Below are 17,230 nucleotides of genomic sequence, written 5' to 3'. Positions count from 1 at the left end.
ATAAAATCTGATACAAATGGTTATCTTATTTGTGTTCGGTATAAAATTATTTTCAAAACAAACATACAAATAAATATAAATACGTTATTCGAAATACTAAAAAGTATAAAGCGATGCAATATTCAAGGGTGATAAATTGGCGGGAGAGATGAGCATCGTCACCGTGCCAACATCGAAATCCCAGCAGATCAAAACCCTAATCTCCGTCGCATCCGCCGTCAGCCATCTGAAACAAATCCACGCCTCTCTCATTCGCCACCACCTCCACCACGACACTTTCCTCGTTAACCTCCTCCTCAAGCGAACTCTCTACTTCCGCCAAACCCGTTACTCCTTTCTCCTCTTCTCTCACACCCAGTTCCCAAACATTTTCCTCTACAACACTCTCATCAATGGCTTCGTCAACAATCATCTCTTCCAAGAAACCCTCGATCTCTTCCTCTCCATCCGCAAACACGGTCTCTCCCTCCATGGTTTCACCTTCCCTCTGGTTCTCAAGGCTTGCACAAGATCCAGAAATCTCAAGCTCGGGATTAATCTTCATTCGCTCGTTGTAAAATGTGGGTATGATCACGACGTAGGTGCTATGACGAGTCTGCTCTCTGTATACTCTGGAACCGGACGTTTAAATGATGCCCACAAAGTGTTCGACGAAATTCCTGAGAGAAGCGTTGTTACTTGGACGGCGTTTTTTAGTGGGTATATTACTGCGGGAAAGCACAGGGAAGCCATTGGTTTGTTTAAGAAGATGGTGGAGATGGGTGTGAAGCCGGATAGCTACTTTATTGTTAAGTTTTTATCTGCTTGTGTTCACGTAGGAGATCTCGACAGCGGGGAATGGATTGTTAAGTTCATGGAAGAGACGGGGATGCAGAAGAACTCGTATGTGCGGACGACACTTGTTAATCTCTATGCAAAGTGTGGGAATATGGAGAAGGCTCGTTCTGTTTTTGACTCGATGGTGGAGAAAGATATAGTTACTTGGAGCACTATGATACAAGGGTATGCATCGAACAGCTTACCGAAAGAAGGGGTTGAGTTTTTCATCCAGATGTTGCACGAAAATCTGAAACCGGACCAGTTTTCAATTGTCGGGTTTCTTTCTTCTTGTGCAAGCTTGGGAGCGCTTGATCTAGGTGAGTGGGGTATCAGTTTAATAGATAGGCATGAGTTCTTGAACAATCTGTTTATGGCCAATGCCCTGATCGACATGTATGCGAAATGTGGGGCTATGGCTCGAGGTTTTGAAGTATTTAAAGAAATGAAGGAGAAAGATATAGTTATCATGAATGCTGCAATTTCTGGTCTGGCCAAGAATGGCCACGTTAAGCTCGCGTTCGCGGTTTTTGGACAAACAGAGAAGTTAGGTATCTCACCTGATGGGTCCACGTTCCTTGGACTGCTCTGTGGGTGCGTTCACGCTGGCCTAATTGAAGACGGGCTTCGTTTTTTTAACAGCATGAGCTGTGATTACGCTTTGAAACGCACTGTTGAACACTATGGTTGCATGGTAGATCTTTGGGGCAGAGCAGGGATGTTAGATGACGCTTACCGTGTGATCTGCGATATGCCCCTAAAGCCAAACGTGATAATATGGGGAGCGTTACTGAGCGGATGCAGACTGGTCAAAGATACGCGGTTAGCAGAAACTGTTCTTAAAGAACTCATAGCTTTGGAGCCATGGAATGCAGGAAACTATGTTCAATTATCCAACATATACTCTGTGAACGGCAGATGGGACGAAGCGGCTGAAGTGAGGGACAATATGAACAAGAAAGGTCTGAAGAAGATCCCGGGATATAGTTGGATAGAATTGGAAGGGACGGTCCATGAGTTTCTAGCAGATGATAAATCTCATCCTCTTAGCGACAAGATATATGGAAAGCTAGAAGAGTTGGGTAATGAAATGAGACTTATGGGTTTTGTTCCAACGACAGAGTTTGTTATGTTCGATGTTGAAGAGGAAGAAAAGGAAAGGGTCTTGGGGTATCACAGCGAGAAGCTTGCTGTTGCGTTTGGGCTGATCAGTACGGATCATGGCCAAGTGATTCGGGTAGTGAAGAATCTAAGGGTGTGTGGAGATTGTCATGAAGTGATGAAGTTGATATCGAAGATCACTAGACGAGAGATTGTTGTTAGAGACAACAATAGGTTTCATTGTTTTACTAACGGCTCTTGTTCTTGCAATGACTATTGGTGAAAAACGGCAGAATTTAATTTCACTTGTCATTTAATTGTTCAGAGCTTGACATTTTGTAAGAAATATACAACAGTTTTTAAAGTTGGTTATAAAAAGAGTTGGCAGACAGAATAGACCTTTTTTAGCAGGTCACATGTCTAAACACAGAAGATAACAACTCGGAGGAAGCAAAACAGTTGTCGGAGGTTGTGTAAGGATGCGTTTCCCGGTGGTTCGAGGACGCTCAGGGTAGCAAAAGCCTTCAAAATGCAGATTCTGGTAACTCGGAATAAAAAAAAAAGTTAGCTGGCTGCATAGCCTTTGAAATACATCTGACTTACCAGCCAGCTAACCTTAAACTTGCACTTAGACTGGACTTTGAATCTTGTTGAAGGAGGTGATAGCTGAAGATATTGTTGGAATACTAACGCATATGCTTTAGCTTTAACAGTTAGCAGTGTATAAAGTTTTTTTAGTTATCTCACACTGATCAATTTCTCAAAACAAGAATCTCTATAAGTACTTTTTGCAAAATTCATAAAATGTCAACTGTTCGTCCGTAGGTTCTTGAAACAAGGTTTAGGTGAACTTCTCTTTCCTTACACAGATAGGCCACTGGATGCTTGGGACCATGACGCCCTTTTCTGTAACAAATGTCTTCAGACAAACACTCCATGACTATTGAGACCCGCAATGTGAACATAGCAGCCCTCGGGGTCATGTAAGTTACTGCATTAAACATGAACTTCTTCTCTCTCGCATCTCCGTTGTAGAGGTTTGGATCCACGTACACAAACTGGCAAGTTTCATCGCTTCTGGATATTCTCAGCCACAAACAGGTATCCCTTGGGACATTAAGCAGCGTGATCTCACACTGAATAGCCACTGGGAGACCAGGCAAAAACGAAATCGGACTGTAAGGACCATTACCAGGAACCTCTAACTCTGCGCTCACACACTGCAGATTACTAGAGAACGTAAACTGTTCCGGAGAGAAGCAACTAAATATCTTGATGAGATGAAGCAGTCTACAGCAATTTATATTAGCAGAGCTCCCAATCTCTAGCAATGACTTCTTAGTTTCAGTTAGAAAATCTGATGGTTTGGTGCATTGTTGTTCGTGGTGGAGCTCTAATTGAGATATCGTTGAAGTTAGCTTCTCCATGCAGCTAAGGCGGCAGCAAGTCTCAAATCTATATAACCTTAACAAGCAACCAAAAATTACTAGCTCCATTACTAACGACACCTCCATAGACAAGCCTGTGAATCTACACCTTATCTCCATCAGTTTTATCTCTACCTCTTCCATCAGTATTTCCAGTTCTACAGATCTGCACGTGCTGATGTGTCTTGAGTATTCGAAATGAGACCATACTTGAGCGAGAAGTTCTATTATGTGAATGTACTGACACATAAACTGCAATGCACCAATGGAGATTGAAGAATCGGCTGTCAAAATTGCTAACTCCCGTTTGCAAGCCCTGGACAAGAAGACAAGAAACACATTAGTTAGGGTACACCTGAAACAATGATTCAGAGGCTGGAATTTTAATAGATTGTAAGCTGTAAAACCTCAACGCTCGGAGTGCTTCTTTCGAGCACCCTGATAGTGATAACAACCAGGCAGCCTTTATCTTCAACAGTATATAGTTAACAAACTTGAGTGCTTGATTACTCTCATTAGATATATCTTTGCTTGGTAGTAAGACAGGGTGTCCAGCAAAATCTGCATTACCGTGCCTATATGCATGAAAAAATATATCTCCTTTGTTGAATTCTGTACCCGAAGAAGCAGAAAGAATAGTGCAATGAGTCAAGTAAGCCAAAAGCGTATCCTGGTCCATCATCTCATGAAGTCCACGAGAGAATTTCCCCAGCATTGCAAGTGAATATGAAAAAGCCAGGGGTGGTACGGAGGTGATGCTTTGTTTGTTTGAGAGAGGGGCTGAGATTATCAGCATAAGAGATGCAGATAAGTGTTGGCTGTTGAATTCAGATTTATTTCCGGAAGCTGTCCCTAGCTGGAGAGTATGCAAGAGTAAGCAATGAAAATAATTTATATGCCTATAGTTAACAAAAAAAGAGTGATAAAAAGTTTCTCGTTTACCTTTTCACTAAATCTCTTAACCAGACTGGCTAAGAACTTTGCGTGTTTTTTTCCGAAATGGAACAGGGCAGACAAGGTATCAGGTTCGTCCTAGGATGAAATAGCAAGAAAATTAAGGTTCAGAAGAAGAAAAAGAAAAGGAAAGAATTGATAAAATCAGAAGCTACTTCATCTCTGTAGATAACTGTACCAACCTGTGGATACATCTCTAAACTTTTTAGGACGCCATCAACACATTTGTCGACCAGCTTCAAATCAGGCAGCTTTGCCAGTTTAAGAATGTTTCTAGCCTCAACTCTTATGTTCTCAGAAGTATCAACAATAGCTTCCAAAAACTGCAAAGTCAAGTAGAAGGTCTTTATCAAAACTCGTAGCAAAGATATAGCCAAATAGAACCAAGTGACAATCATGGAGTCAGTGGCAGCGAGGCTAGTTTAGTACCAAATCACTTATTGTCTCGTTAAGCATTAGGCCCTAGAGTGCAAAGAATTATGGAGCTACTTCAGTGGGCCTAAACTCATAGAGGTTGGTTATATGCATAAAACCTGGACCACACGAGACAACATACCAAAGTTATGAAGTATAGCAAGAGAAGTATTGCATCTGCATTCTCATTAGCTGTTTGCCTACTCAGTACAATAGAAAAAAAAAAAAAAAAAAAAGGCAGAAGATAAGGTGACTTACGGCGGGCATATAAGTTTCCTGTATCTTCAGGTCCCCCGAGTCTGCTATATGATGCAATGCATCTAAAGCTTTCAACTTGACAACCATATAATCATCGTATAGCATATCCATCAATAGGTAAACAGCTTCATCTGGGAATTTGATAGAATTTACTGAGAGGGAGTGGAAGGAGTCAACCGCAGCTTCCCGTACCTTCAAAAATGATGCATATAAATGCTGTTAATAAAAGTCCAGAAACAATAAAAACTCAACTAAATTCTTTTCTACGGAACTTACTTAACAGGATTGCACATAAAGGCACCATAACAAAACGAAAAAGGAATTTTCTTATAAGTATACCTCGTAGAATTCATCTTCAAAACCATGGATGAAAACTCCAGCTGCAGCAGCGACATCAGCTGATACATTCGAAAGATGATTCTGCGGTTTCTTCCCTTTTCCTGCTCCCAATAATTTTTTAGAAATTGTTTGCAATATAATGCTTTCTGATGCAGTTCCTATAATCCCAAATCCCCTGAAGACCTCAACCCTCACGTCTACACTCATATCTCTCACGATAGAACAAAGCTGAAATCATGTTTATAAGAAAACATCAGACATTTGGTTATTTAAGCTCGTTTGCAAAATACAATTTAAAACTTCACCATGTTTATTTCATACAGTGGATATCACAAAACTGACTCGTCACTGTATCAATTCGTAGCTAGGTATAAGACAGCTCCAAACACGAAATTGGTAATTTCATAGACTTCAAATGCTATACAAGCCAAAGAGGAGCTAGTTACCTGGAGAAACACAGCATCTGTACATTCTCTTCTGTCCACCTCTTCCTCCTTGGATGCAATCATCACTTTGCCCCATACACTGACCTGAACATTCGAAAAGTTGCCAACTCCCCAATTAGATATAATCAGATCATTAGCTTATAACAATTCTTTCAACCGCAATTTCATAAAATCAAAGAGAAACTTACTGCACGAACTGCAGAAGATCTGACGCTATCTTCAGCATCGCCCAAAAGCTCAACAGCACGAGTATAGCAACCTTCCACGGCATGAGCGTGATTCAAGTCACCAGCCTTACATATACTAATCAATCCATCCAGAGCTAGTTTTCTGATATACGGATACGGATCCTTGGTAAACCCTAAAAACAAGGTGAAAAGTACGGACGACGGGACATTGAACCTCTCCGCGTGCCTAAGTAGCCACAGCCGAGACGATATAGGTGCTCCGAGACAAATCGACGCAAATACCTCGCCGTCGATTTTGGAAAGCGCGGCGGCGAGGCTAGGGTATCTTTCGGATACCGACGCCAGCACAGCAAGCGATTCCACGGCGGCGGAGTTTTGAAGGCGGAGTAAGTTGGAAAGGACCGAGTCGAAGATCTGTGGTGCTAATTCCTTTCGCCGGAAGGAAAGGTCGGAGAGTAGCTTGAGGATGTGGTGAAGAATTGGCGAGTCTCCTCGACTCAGAAGACCACTAAGGAAATCGAACACCGAGGAAATTACAGAGTCGTAAGTGTCGGCGTTGATAATGAGTGATCTAATAGAAGCTAGAGTGTCGAGAGAGATCGAGTCGTCGTCTTCCTCCATTGAAGAAGAAGAAGTGAGAATTTCTCAATTTTTATTTGGCGGCGACAAAAAGATTAATAGTTTTGATATTTATTTCAAAAGTCAACATAAATTTTTAGACCAATAAAAAAAAAGTCAAAACATTTTTGAAATCTCTAAATTTGAAGTAAAAAAAAAATGGTGGTGTGAAATTTTACATACTACCAGCTCGTCCTGAAGTGGGTTTCTTGAACTTGGAGAGTTCAACAAGATCACCAAACAACTTGTCTTCTGGTTTCTTATTCATTGGCTTCATCATTGGTGGATGGTTAAGAGCCAAAGGCTGTTGTTGATGATGAGAAGAAACTTGGTAGGGGTTTGTATTGTTGTTTCCATTCTCTTGAAGAGACATGCCGTACATTTGTTGTTCTAGAAGGTACTGTTGTGGTGGCTGAGCTTGTCCTCCTCCGTAGCCTCCTCCGTACATGGCGGGATTGTAATTGTTGTTTATGACGTTTGGGTTGTGGCCAAAGGGTGGCATGTGGCCTCCTGTCATTGGAGGGAGGAACATTCCGAACAAGTTGTTGTTGTTGTTGTTGTTGTTGTTCGGGGGATGAGGAGACCCGCCTTGAGGGTTGTAACCGAAGGGTTGATGACTGTGTGTGGTGATGACCACTTGAGTCACTTGCATTGGATGAGTAGGAGAGTATTGAGGGCTAGAGCTTGGAGATTGAGCTTCCCATGGTGGTGGGGGTAATGCTAGTACATTGTTGTTTTGTCCACCTTACAATTTAAAGAGATAACAAGTTAGTATACTAATTAGCTAGTCTTTGTAGGTACCAATATCAGTCTGAGTTTCAGTCCAAAGTGCATACCATAGTGAGGAGAGGCAGGCGGGCTAAAGCTAGGCGAAAAGGGTTGGTTTCCGTAGGCAGGAGAAGATGGTTGTTGGTGTTGTTGGGTAATTTGGAGATTCCAAACAGGACCAGATGACCCTTGTCCATAAAAAGGTTGCTCTTGATGGCCAGCTGGTCCAAATCCATTTGAGTGATGTTGTTGCACCATCTGATTCTGTGCGTGTGGATTCGAAGTAGGAGTAGAGCTTTCGCAGTTGTTATCTGATAACATATCGATTAAGACAATGGAGTTATCTGGCGTTGCTACGGGACTACTTGGTTGCGGAGGTCCGAGAGGAACAAGGGCTAATGAGTTTTCCGCATTCGGAGTCTCAAAGTCATCACCACTTAGAAGGTCTATTTTTGGACCATTTGTTGCAGAAGCCACAACAGTACAAGCTTTAGTTTCACTGCAAAACAAATTTTATATATTTTAGAATGTCATAGTCAAACTTAGTCAAGAACCCAAAAAACTAGAGCTGCTTCTTACCTTGAACCAACATCTATGATCTGAGTTGTGTCCTTAGGAACTTCCTTTTTAGATTTATCTTCCTTTTCTATCATACTGTTTCCAGAGGCGATGGATTCGTGCTTTGCAAGTAGGCGCTGCAAATCGTCATTTAAGGCTAGGCCTTGGCAAAGCAATGATTCATCTCTGACACATGAACCAAAACGTATATAGTAATCATGTATTCGTCATAACTGTTAGAAATTTCAAAACACAATTATGAAGTTAACGTTTTAGATCTTTACGATGTCGAGTTTACAAGGTGTACTACTCTTTGCTTATAGGTGCGACATTGGCCAACGAGATCTACAAGAACCTCTTGTTTAAGCCCCTGCAAAGGTGACACCAATATAATATGTTACCAAAATGTTACATACCTTCTTTTCAGAATTTGGATTAACATACCTCTTTGTTGTTTTTATCTATTGCGTTCATCATTTCAGCTAAGACATCCATTATTCCTCTAGCATTTTGAATTTCTGTCAAACTTCAACCAAACAATGCTATTTTATCAATCTTTTTATTTTCAATATTCCTAGAAAACAGTGGGCAAATAAATATCAAGATAAACACCTCAAAGTTGGAAATTCTGACTCTGTTGAAGTATCAGTAGCTGCTTGTCTAGCATTACGAGAACTCTGAGGGTACGTTATCGAAGGACCAGTTTGTCCTGAACTGAGTGTGGTATGAGGTCTTTGAGGGAATACAGTTCCTGCCCGCTGCAAATAGATAAAGAAAATAAATGAAATCATGTGAACCATGCATATTACAGCAAAAAAAATGAAACATACCAACAGTTCTTGGTATGCTGCATAATATTGTGGATGTCTTCCTTGTGGACCTGAAAAGCTCTCTTGCCAAGTATCTATAAGTATCAATATCTTCTCCCTCACTTGGATGTTAGGCTATAATTTTTACAAAAACAACATGATAAGTTTGGTGTGACACAAAAATGATCATAGATGGAACAATAGTTAAAAAATAAGAATCATATAATATCCTGACCTTCTTTTTGGCCATCTTCACCATCTTATGAAGTATATCCTTCTCTGCAACTTGCATATGAATAAGTTCCCCACAATTGTTCATAATTGTCTCTAGTAACTACAATTGTAACAATCCCAAATATACATGTTTAAACTGAAGTGAAAAAGGGGAAAAAATAAAAGTAAATATCTAAAAACTATATTGGTTGTTTGCATATCAAACTGAAAGTGAAGTTTGGTTTTCAATTATTATGTAAGAACATTTCATTGAATAGAACTTACTGTAAGAGCCAAAAGCTGAACCTTGGAAGTCCTACTAGTAAGCCTCTTCTTTATGCCACTCACTACCTCTCTTGTTTGCCTACAAACACACTCACATATCAAAAAACGATGATATAGAACCAAAAAGAAAAATCAAAACCAAATTAAATGCAAACCATCAAAAACTTCAATGATCAACACAAATCTAGTATAACATGTTAGGATTAACAAAAAAAAATACCACTAATATTGTTATTAAGATATCAAAAAGAAGAATTGCATGTATTCTCTTTAGGACATCATAAGTTCAACTATTATTGATTGTCCTTTAGAACATTGTTTCTGATCGACCAGATCGAGGATTTTCCGATCATAGAAAAATATTTAGTGAAGACAGGTCGTACCCAGGCTCATGATTAAGCATGTCACATATCTCGAGGTTCATAGCCCAATCAGGGCCAATGAGCAGGTCACTTGTGGCCCTATCAACCAATGGATGCACCATCTTCTTCGTTTTTTTCCTCTTGTCTTTCAAAACTCCGAACTAAGAGAAGTGTTGTTTTGTTCCTCGTAATATGCAAAACAAGAAAACTATTAGCTCTTCTTAATTAGCAACTAGAAAATAATACGGCGACACTTGTTAACACCGTTGCTACGTCAAAGCAGAAGATTAAGGAACTAATTGACCTTTCATATTTTCCCTTTAAAATGTTTTTTTCTATTAAATTGGGCCTTTAGGTGAGTGAATAAACGAGCTTCGAATATAGAAACTCATCCCGTTTTTCTAACAATAAAACGACACGCTAACCACTCTTTGAAACGTGAAACGCCACGTCGTCTTTAACATGTCCTGAAGATGCGGTAACAGTAGAGTTGGATTCTTCCATGCGAACACCGTGAGAGGCTGGAGATGTATATGGACATGCTATTCTTCATCAAGAAACCCGATACCTTGTTACGAAAGCTACTGAATGGAGGCCAAGTGTTTATCCGGAAAAAAAGGTCACCGTGTGATGTGTGGCGAACCATGTTCATAAAATCTTGGCGGATACGTTAGGGGTCGACTGCACTAACCTAACGAGTTTTCATAATCTAATTGAGAAACTATTCAATTTTTCGACGTCAAACTTTTCATATTCTCTAACTCTTTACCTCTTCAAGAACTCTGTTTTACGGTTTTACAAGTCCATCATCCGGTTTCTTTTGTCTTGACAGTTTGGCTTACCTGAGAGAGTAAGCTTAAAAATCATCGATATAGATTGTTGACTCCGGTTTGTTTCGTATAATGTGGTCGTAATATATAGTTTGGTGGCCTTAATATTATTAGTGTGTAATAGTTTGGCTTAATTAGCTTTTTGTATCCTTTCATTTTCTGCCTGTTCTCCTCTTTGTAATGATTTTGTGATATTAATAAATATTCAATCCTCAACTTAACAGAAAAATAAAGATAAAAAGAAATTTAAATATATAAAAATCAAAATTAAAAAGCTTTGGATGGGCATGTTGATCACTCTCCAGTCTTAACGGAATGCAACGATGCTACTCTCAGAACTGATCAATCTACTTGCTTAATCATTCCCGACGATTCTTTCCAGCTGCAAACAAACATCACATTGGATCCATATAAACAACACTTGCATCAGACCGAGTGAACAAAATGACAAGCAAAACCAATTAAGAATTTGTTATATAGGAAAATAATACTAAGAGAAGAACAAAATACTGATCTCTAAGCTTAATATTTTCCAATTAAGAGTTGAGGAACTAGTAAGTAGTTGAATCGATGGAGGACACAAAATGACAAGGTATGACTCTCATTGTGTAAAAAACCATCAGAAGACTTACCTGGCGCACATCATAACGAGAAAAAAGCACAGTGGACACCATGTCATCTGATTCTTCAAGCATGTTCGTTATCCGAGGGTAAAACTCCTTCCGCTCCGGCAGAGAATAAACAATTAATTTCTTTATGCCGCGGACCTGATACCAGAGAAGCCGACATTGATCAGAAATAGTTATTTAATCCGAACCTAAAACAAAAGATGAAAAAGAAAACCTTGTATCCCCAAAAGAAGTATGCTCTCTCAGTGTAAAGGATGATCTGTTTACTCCCGTCAAAAAACTCTTGTCGTGCACCGGATTTAACTTCTGTGCTTGCATATCTGAGAAGTGGAGGATAGTCACGATTAACAACCATCCAATCAAATTAAACAATTCCGGATAACACAATGCTTCAAAATAGGGGAACAAATGGTCTCACTCGTCAAGAAAACAGAAAGAGGCATTTTGCGAATTCAGAAACTTTGCAAGCATGTAGAACTCGAAGTAAGAATTGATAAAGATCATTACTCCACCCTACAAACATGATTAAAAAAATACGACAAATCAAGCTCCCAAATTTACGTGATACCAAGGCTGTCTTTTTAGTATAGACCACTCGCGATGTTGTTGTCCATTATCTTTTTTAGTGGAAACTTTATAAAGTATGGACATCAAAATTGCTCAAACTTTGAATGATGGGAGTACCTGAACAGAATCTCTTATCCTTGGGAACACCTGTACCAAAAAGAAGAAGATAATCAGTATTTAGCAAAATTGTTAACGAAGAAACATTAAAAGTATAATCTGTGTAGTACCACTACTTTCAATGGTACATAAACAAAAATTCAACAATAAAATGTGGCAATGCAAAATATCATCCGTCATATATTTTCTTTATCCATGAACATGTAACAAATCAAAACTAGATCTTTTTGGTAAAATATTCAAAACGTGGCATGGAGGTTGCATCAACATGAGCATCAAAACGTGGCATGAACATGAGCATCGTTAGCATGGACCATGGAGGTTGCATCAAATCTTTCAAAAAACTGCAACAAAGACGAAAGAGATAAGATGTCTACAACATTTATGTTGAACTAAGATGATATATTTATTATACCTGAGTGGCATTGCACAACACTTCCTTAAGAACACCATCGTACGCACACTCCAGCTTCATCTGCATTAATTCAACTAATCGCGTGATGGGAAATTTTTTAATATAAAAACTGCAATCTTGGTTTGGAGGAGACATAATAGTTCAATTCAAACTACAGTAGTAGTAGGTAGTAGTCTCTGGCCTAGCCATCCCGTCAATCATCTATCTAATACCCTCATAACGCAAGAAACAAAAATATACCCGCAAAAGAGAAATCCCACACCCACCTTTCCTTGATAGTTCAAGCAATGATGATTGAATAGAGAATTCATTTCTGCAAAGAAATATTCTCCGGGTTAGTGATACGAGTTTGAAAACTTAACCATAATCAGGGGTTATGGAAATATATAGCAAAAGCACAGACAAAAATGGAATATTGCCACATGTGAAAAAAAAAAGGCAGTGGGCAGAACAAAACCTGCGGTTAAATAAGAGCTTATAATTATTGACTGCCGATAGAACCGTGCATGTCCATCCAGATACCTAAACATAAGACTGACTTTACTGAGAGATTCTGACATAGTTGAGCAGTGGGACATATACATCTTATTAGAGAGAATAAGTTGCAAGTTAGAAAAAGAACTACATACAACGGTCGGACTCGCATGATGTTGGTACCATGTGGTTTTGATGGCAATCTATTTAATTGTTTGAAGACTGTATCAACGTGCTTCCAATTCTGCATAGACATTACATCTGCATGATCGATAACCAAAACCTATCCAAATGTAAATGAAAGAAATATTAGTAACTTCAACAAGGAGATGCAAAAAATATGACTTACAATATTTGCAACCACAGGCAGAAACAGACGGATGGTAGTCTAATGTAAATGATCAATGTTGGCATCAATGATAAACAAAATTACCTCGATGGAGGAAAGATAATCAACATCTTTTTCCTTGTTCTCTTCTGCTTTACCAATGGCTTGAACTATCCCAAGGGGTGAAGCAATAATCATGTCCGAGGAATAGAAATCACCATACAGCCTAATGCTCTTCTTTGTATGCTTAATGCCTATCATAAAGGAATCATCATCGTTCCCATCACCAATAAGGGCTTGCCAATCAGAAGGTTTTTCTGATATCCCATTTTCCCACGTGCTCACATCACATCCAAATTCCTTATTAAACCGGTCAAGGTATTCTACATTAACCTGAAACCAATGAATACAGGGCAACTCGAGACATAATCAGTAACTGAGACAATATCAGTGACATTCACCACGTGTGCCGGAAAAAAATTTGTATATACCCTCTGAGATTCTGGAGTTAGTTGAATGAGCCTCATCACAGCGCGAAAAGCAATACTCTTGTATGGAAGTAGAATCAGTACCTGGATATACATACAAGAAATGTAAGACCAATTTGGCAAATATTGCGAGGAGCAACAGATTTGATCACAAAAGGGATCACCTTTGGACGAGTAAATCCTTGGTCTCGAAATCCATCATCAGAGAGAAGTTCCTCTTCAGAAAGATTGGAAATTTTACATTCGTTCTTCTTGACAAGATCTCTAGTTCTGAGAATGTGATTCAACTGCAATAAGACAAACTGACTTCAATAAAACGGAGAAATGCCAAGTGGAATAATGAAAAGCAATCAACATAAAGAAAAAAAAGTATGCACATACAGAATGCATAAGGTATGCGTCCATGTGACTGGTGTCTTCTCTACGGCCTCCATTGCAAAAGGGTCTCTTGTTAGAATGAAAAATATCCAGATAGCTGTTGCCTAGAAAATATCAAATACTAAAGTCAATATGAGAAATCTATACATATAACAAGACCAAAAGAAAATAAAAAAGGGGTGATTCGTCAGAATCCGATACATACAAATGGAGAAGAATCTTCTTCTGTTAGATGAGCAAAAATCTTTTCCTCCAGATTTCTCGTATAACTGAAGCCAGTGCTTATATAACTTAGGCTTGAGACCATAAGTTGGATCACTCTGAGAACCTGTGAAAAAATGTGATTCGTAAGAGTGTGGAAGGCAAACTCGGCAACAATATTTTTGGTTGCTGGACAATGTTATAAGCAGACAATACATACATGAAGAAAATTTGGTCTAGTTCCTTTCCAGGTGCAATTTGGCATGCCAATGGCAGGTGCTTCCCATTTAAACTCCCAGTTGCCTTTTGGTAAAGTATTTACTTCTTCAGTTGATAATATGTGACTAAGGTGCTCTCTAAATGCACTAGTAGATGAAGATTGGCCATTGGTACACAACTCCTGCTCCTCATCATCCGTTTCAAAATCTTCTTCTTCCTCATTATGAAGATTATGATTCTCCTGCCCTGTGTTCCTAGTAACAGCACCGAGACTTTCCTGAACAGCCCCTTTAATAAAGACAAGACAAGATAACAAGTATGATTTAGAACGATGAATGCAACAAATACAACCAAGAGGACCGTGATAAGGAAAAGCATACCTTGAATCACATCAACCTCAGCGGACCCACTGTTTTCCTTATCCTCAACTCCTTCTGTGTCGCTTTTACCTTCTTCCTCCATGTGCCTGTTAAAAAAAATGCCACAGAGGAACAAGAATGGCAAAAATATACAAAATAACTAACGAGTGCACATACATCAATGCAAATAACCAAAATTACAACTAAATGATTGAAACTTGGCAACACAGTTACCTTCTTTTGTTCATACGGGCAACAACTTTGTTAGATAAACCGAGAGATGCCAGAAAATTATCATACATTGTGGGTTCTCTATAACAAACCATTGCTTCCGAGTCTACAAGACGCAGAGAAAGAGTTAATTAACCTCGACATACAATCTGAAAACAACTGCAGAAATGACCAAGAGCTAACATACGTAGAACCGGATCACGTTCACACTTGTTGGGATTTCTCTGTCTGGATCACCATTGGAGCGAACTTGTGTTGAAAGAAAACCCCAAGTTCGGCGGCTTCGTATAACAAAAACGTTTTTGCATTGACCTTTCATATTAAAAATGTTTTTTTTTCTATTTAATTGGGCCTTTAAATAAACGGGCTTAGAATATGGAATCTCATCCCGTTTTTTTAACAACAAAACGACACGCTAACCACTCTCTGAATCACGAAACGCCACGTCGTCTTTAACATGTCCTGAAGATGCGGTTTTTTTATTTGCAGAGAGCCTTCAGTGACGTCATATTTTCCGCTCGTTGTGCTCTTTCTCGTCGCCATGGACGATCTCTCACTTGAGAAAATCGAGATTTCGGGTTCAATATTGGCGTCGATGATTCAACGAGCTTCCTCCTCTCCCAGTGACGTCGATGGCTTGATCTTCGGTCAAATCCACCGCATCGTCTCCTCTAATCTGTCCGACGACTCTCCGGCGGATTCGTTCTCCTCGAGTTCCTCGTCTGATCAAATTGTAGCCACCGTTACGAGTTTCGCCTGCTCTGGTAAGACCGTCTCATTCTACGATCCGCTTGGCCGAGTTAACTCCCGTCGAGTCGATTCCCTCCGCGTCGACTCGCCGGACCGCTTAATTGGCTGGTTCTCCGCCCGTCGGAAAACCGCTAACCGTCCCTCAATGAGAGAGTCAGCCGTCACTTCATCTCTCTCATCTCAATTTCACTTGCCGATCGAGGATTCGCAAAACCCTAAATCGACGAACATGGCTTCATCCGTGTTCTTCCTTCTCACTACGCCATCGACTGATCAGTGCATTCACACGCACGAGTACCGTGCGTACCAGTTCCGATCCTCGAAACAACGGCTCGAACCGAGATCAGTTGGTGTAGTCAACATTGGACCGGCGTTTCGAGGCCACTACGGTTCGTTTATCCCGAAATCGGGATTTCCGCCGCTGGTCTGCGAGTTGGATAGCTCAGCCATGGTCGTGGATAGGGATGAGGGTTCCTTGGGTGCGAAGAAGCAAGCAGCGAAAGATCAGAAGGAGATCGATGCTTTGGCTGAAGGGTTACAAGTTGGAGACTTGAAACGTTTGGTTGGAGCTGAAGCTGCGAGTTTCACTGGCGGGATTGAAGATATGTATGAGAGAATGTTGGCCAAGATCCAAAGCTTGGCTTCGGATGTTGAGACGAGCTCGGCTTTCGTATTTCAACAGGTACCAATAAACGAAACCACCTTTAAAGCTATAGGAACTTCGAAAATTCGATAATTTTTTTGTGTTCCTGAGTGAGTAGTTTAAGCTGCTGCACAAAGGTTGTCTAGAAAGCCAATCATTATAAGTTTATAATGCCACAAATTGTGTAATATATTTCTTGCTTCTTTCAGGAGAAACATAATCGGAAGTTGAGAAATCGGGTTGCCAGAATCGGGCGATGAAGCTTCTTTTGAGTTTCTGTTCTTGTATCAAGGTTTTTTTCAGTGTATTAATATACTTGGAAGTTGGAACTCTCTACCTTAAGGGTACCGTGCAGTACAGTACTGGCTAGCTATGGCGCAACTGGAATTATATGGAGGAGACATTTTGTATTACAGTTTAGCTAATTTTTTGTTAAACCTTTGCTGGCTAAATTGTGCTTGATCAGAAGATATCTCGTTTTCCTTCTATGGCTAGTTTTTGTTAGAGAACAATCTATAGTGGAATTGATTCATGTCAAGAGTTCTATAACTGAGCATATTCAAGCCTGGTCACGGGACTTGTCACCATTACAAATAATGGAACGGTGTCTCAGTTTGACACCGTTTTTAATCAGAGTCCTGATACGTTCATCAACATTCTCCATCATTCTTAAAAACACTAGCGCTGCTTCTTCCTACTCATCCTAACGCAGACAACAATCATTCTTAGGGATTCTAACTAAATTGTGCAATAGGGTTTGGCAGGGCCGGGGGAGGATGACTCGGTGACACGTGTGGTATTGTTTATAAACAAAACGACGTCGTTGCGTTTTAAAATTCAGGCAGCAAGAAAGTTCGTGTAAAGTCAAGGTCGGTCACTTGACCTCTACGATAACTATGCATACACAATACCGAATGATAGATTTTACATCAAAGACTTTGTTTTTTGAACATTAGGTAGAGAGAGCCCGAATCCGACCCAAAATATTAGAATGTACCCGAACAAATCCTAAACTTGTAGACCCCAAAAAACCGAACCCAAAGTC

The 17,230-nt window shown here is 39.9% G+C and overlaps 4 protein-coding genes and 1 pseudogene across 6 annotated transcripts; 2 read left to right on the top strand and 3 right to left on the bottom strand.

Moving 5' to 3' along the window:
* The first annotated feature begins 79 nt into the window (after positions 1-79).
* LOC104764572 (putative pentatricopeptide repeat-containing protein At3g08820) lies at positions 80-2,308 on the top strand. The gene has a single exon (XM_019240792.2). It carries the CDS (start codon positions 149-151, stop codon positions 2,198-2,200), a length of 2,052 nt encoding a protein of 683 aa, XP_019096337.2. The 5' UTR covers positions 80-148; the 3' UTR covers positions 2,201-2,308.
* A 1,188-nt stretch (positions 2,309-3,496) lies between these two features.
* LOC104764571 (protein SIEL) lies at positions 3,497-6,585 on the bottom strand. The gene is given in 8 exon segments (XM_087500798.1): positions 3,497-3,690; positions 3,693-4,200; positions 4,287-4,376; positions 4,481-4,621; positions 4,971-5,162; positions 5,310-5,537; positions 5,756-5,839; positions 5,944-6,585. Coding segments are annotated over 8 exon segments (1,914 nt in total). The 5' UTR covers positions 6,565-6,585; the 3' UTR covers positions 3,497-3,640.
* Positions 6,586-6,613: 28 nt separating this feature from the next.
* On the bottom strand, positions 6,614-9,808 carry LOC104764570 (TOM1-like protein 8). 2 transcript variants are annotated; one of them, XM_010488123.3, is made up of 10 exons: positions 9,578-9,808; positions 9,195-9,273; positions 8,932-9,030; positions 8,718-8,831; positions 8,500-8,645; positions 8,332-8,413; positions 8,172-8,257; positions 7,909-8,073; positions 7,398-7,828; positions 6,614-7,305 (listed from the first exon to the last, which is right to left on the bottom strand). In XM_010488123.3, the coding sequence occupies exons 1-10, from the start codon at positions 9,676-9,678 to the stop codon at positions 6,737-6,739; spliced, it is 1,872 nt and encodes a 623-aa protein (XP_010486425.2). In that variant the 5' UTR covers positions 9,679-9,808; the 3' UTR covers positions 6,614-6,736. The 2 variants fall into 2 exon arrangements, with proteins under 2 accessions (XP_010486425.2, XP_087356923.1); XM_087500797.1 differs by lacking the exon at positions 9,578-9,808 and adding an exon at positions 9,415-9,534.
* A 794-nt stretch (positions 9,809-10,602) lies between these two features.
* On the bottom strand, positions 10,603-15,335 carry LOC104767379 (protein NUCLEOLAR FACTOR 1-like; annotated as a pseudogene). Its single transcript, XR_015591619.1, has 21 exons — positions 15,202-15,335; positions 14,980-15,020; positions 14,796-14,898; positions 14,583-14,668; positions 14,215-14,490; positions 13,988-14,122; positions 13,786-13,886; positions 13,569-13,691; positions 13,408-13,488; positions 13,022-13,309; positions 12,744-12,871; positions 12,572-12,636; positions 12,381-12,427; positions 12,115-12,174; positions 11,995-12,043; positions 11,908-11,945; positions 11,700-11,729; positions 11,434-11,528; positions 11,230-11,335; positions 11,019-11,153; positions 10,603-10,768 (listed from the first exon to the last, which is right to left on the bottom strand). The product of XR_015591619.1 is annotated as a protein NUCLEOLAR FACTOR 1-like (transcript).
* LOC104764569 (uncharacterized) lies at positions 15,231-16,734 on the top strand. Its single transcript, XM_010488122.3, has 2 exons — positions 15,231-16,224; positions 16,395-16,734. The coding sequence occupies exons 1-2, from the start codon at positions 15,334-15,336 to the stop codon at positions 16,443-16,445; spliced, it is 942 nt and encodes a 313-aa protein (XP_010486424.1). The 5' UTR covers positions 15,231-15,333; the 3' UTR covers positions 16,446-16,734.
* The last annotated feature ends 496 nt before the right edge of the window (positions 16,735-17,230 follow it).

The sequence above is a fragment of the Camelina sativa genome, chromosome 19 (genome assembly GCF_030686135.1).
Source record: "Camelina sativa cultivar CO46 ecotype springtype chromosome 19, ASM3068613v1".
Classification (NCBI taxonomy): Eukaryota; Viridiplantae; Streptophyta; class Magnoliopsida; order Brassicales; family Brassicaceae; genus Camelina; species Camelina sativa.
The sequence above is the reverse complement of the archived record's forward strand: the minus strand, read 5'-3'. Positions and strand labels throughout refer to the sequence as shown.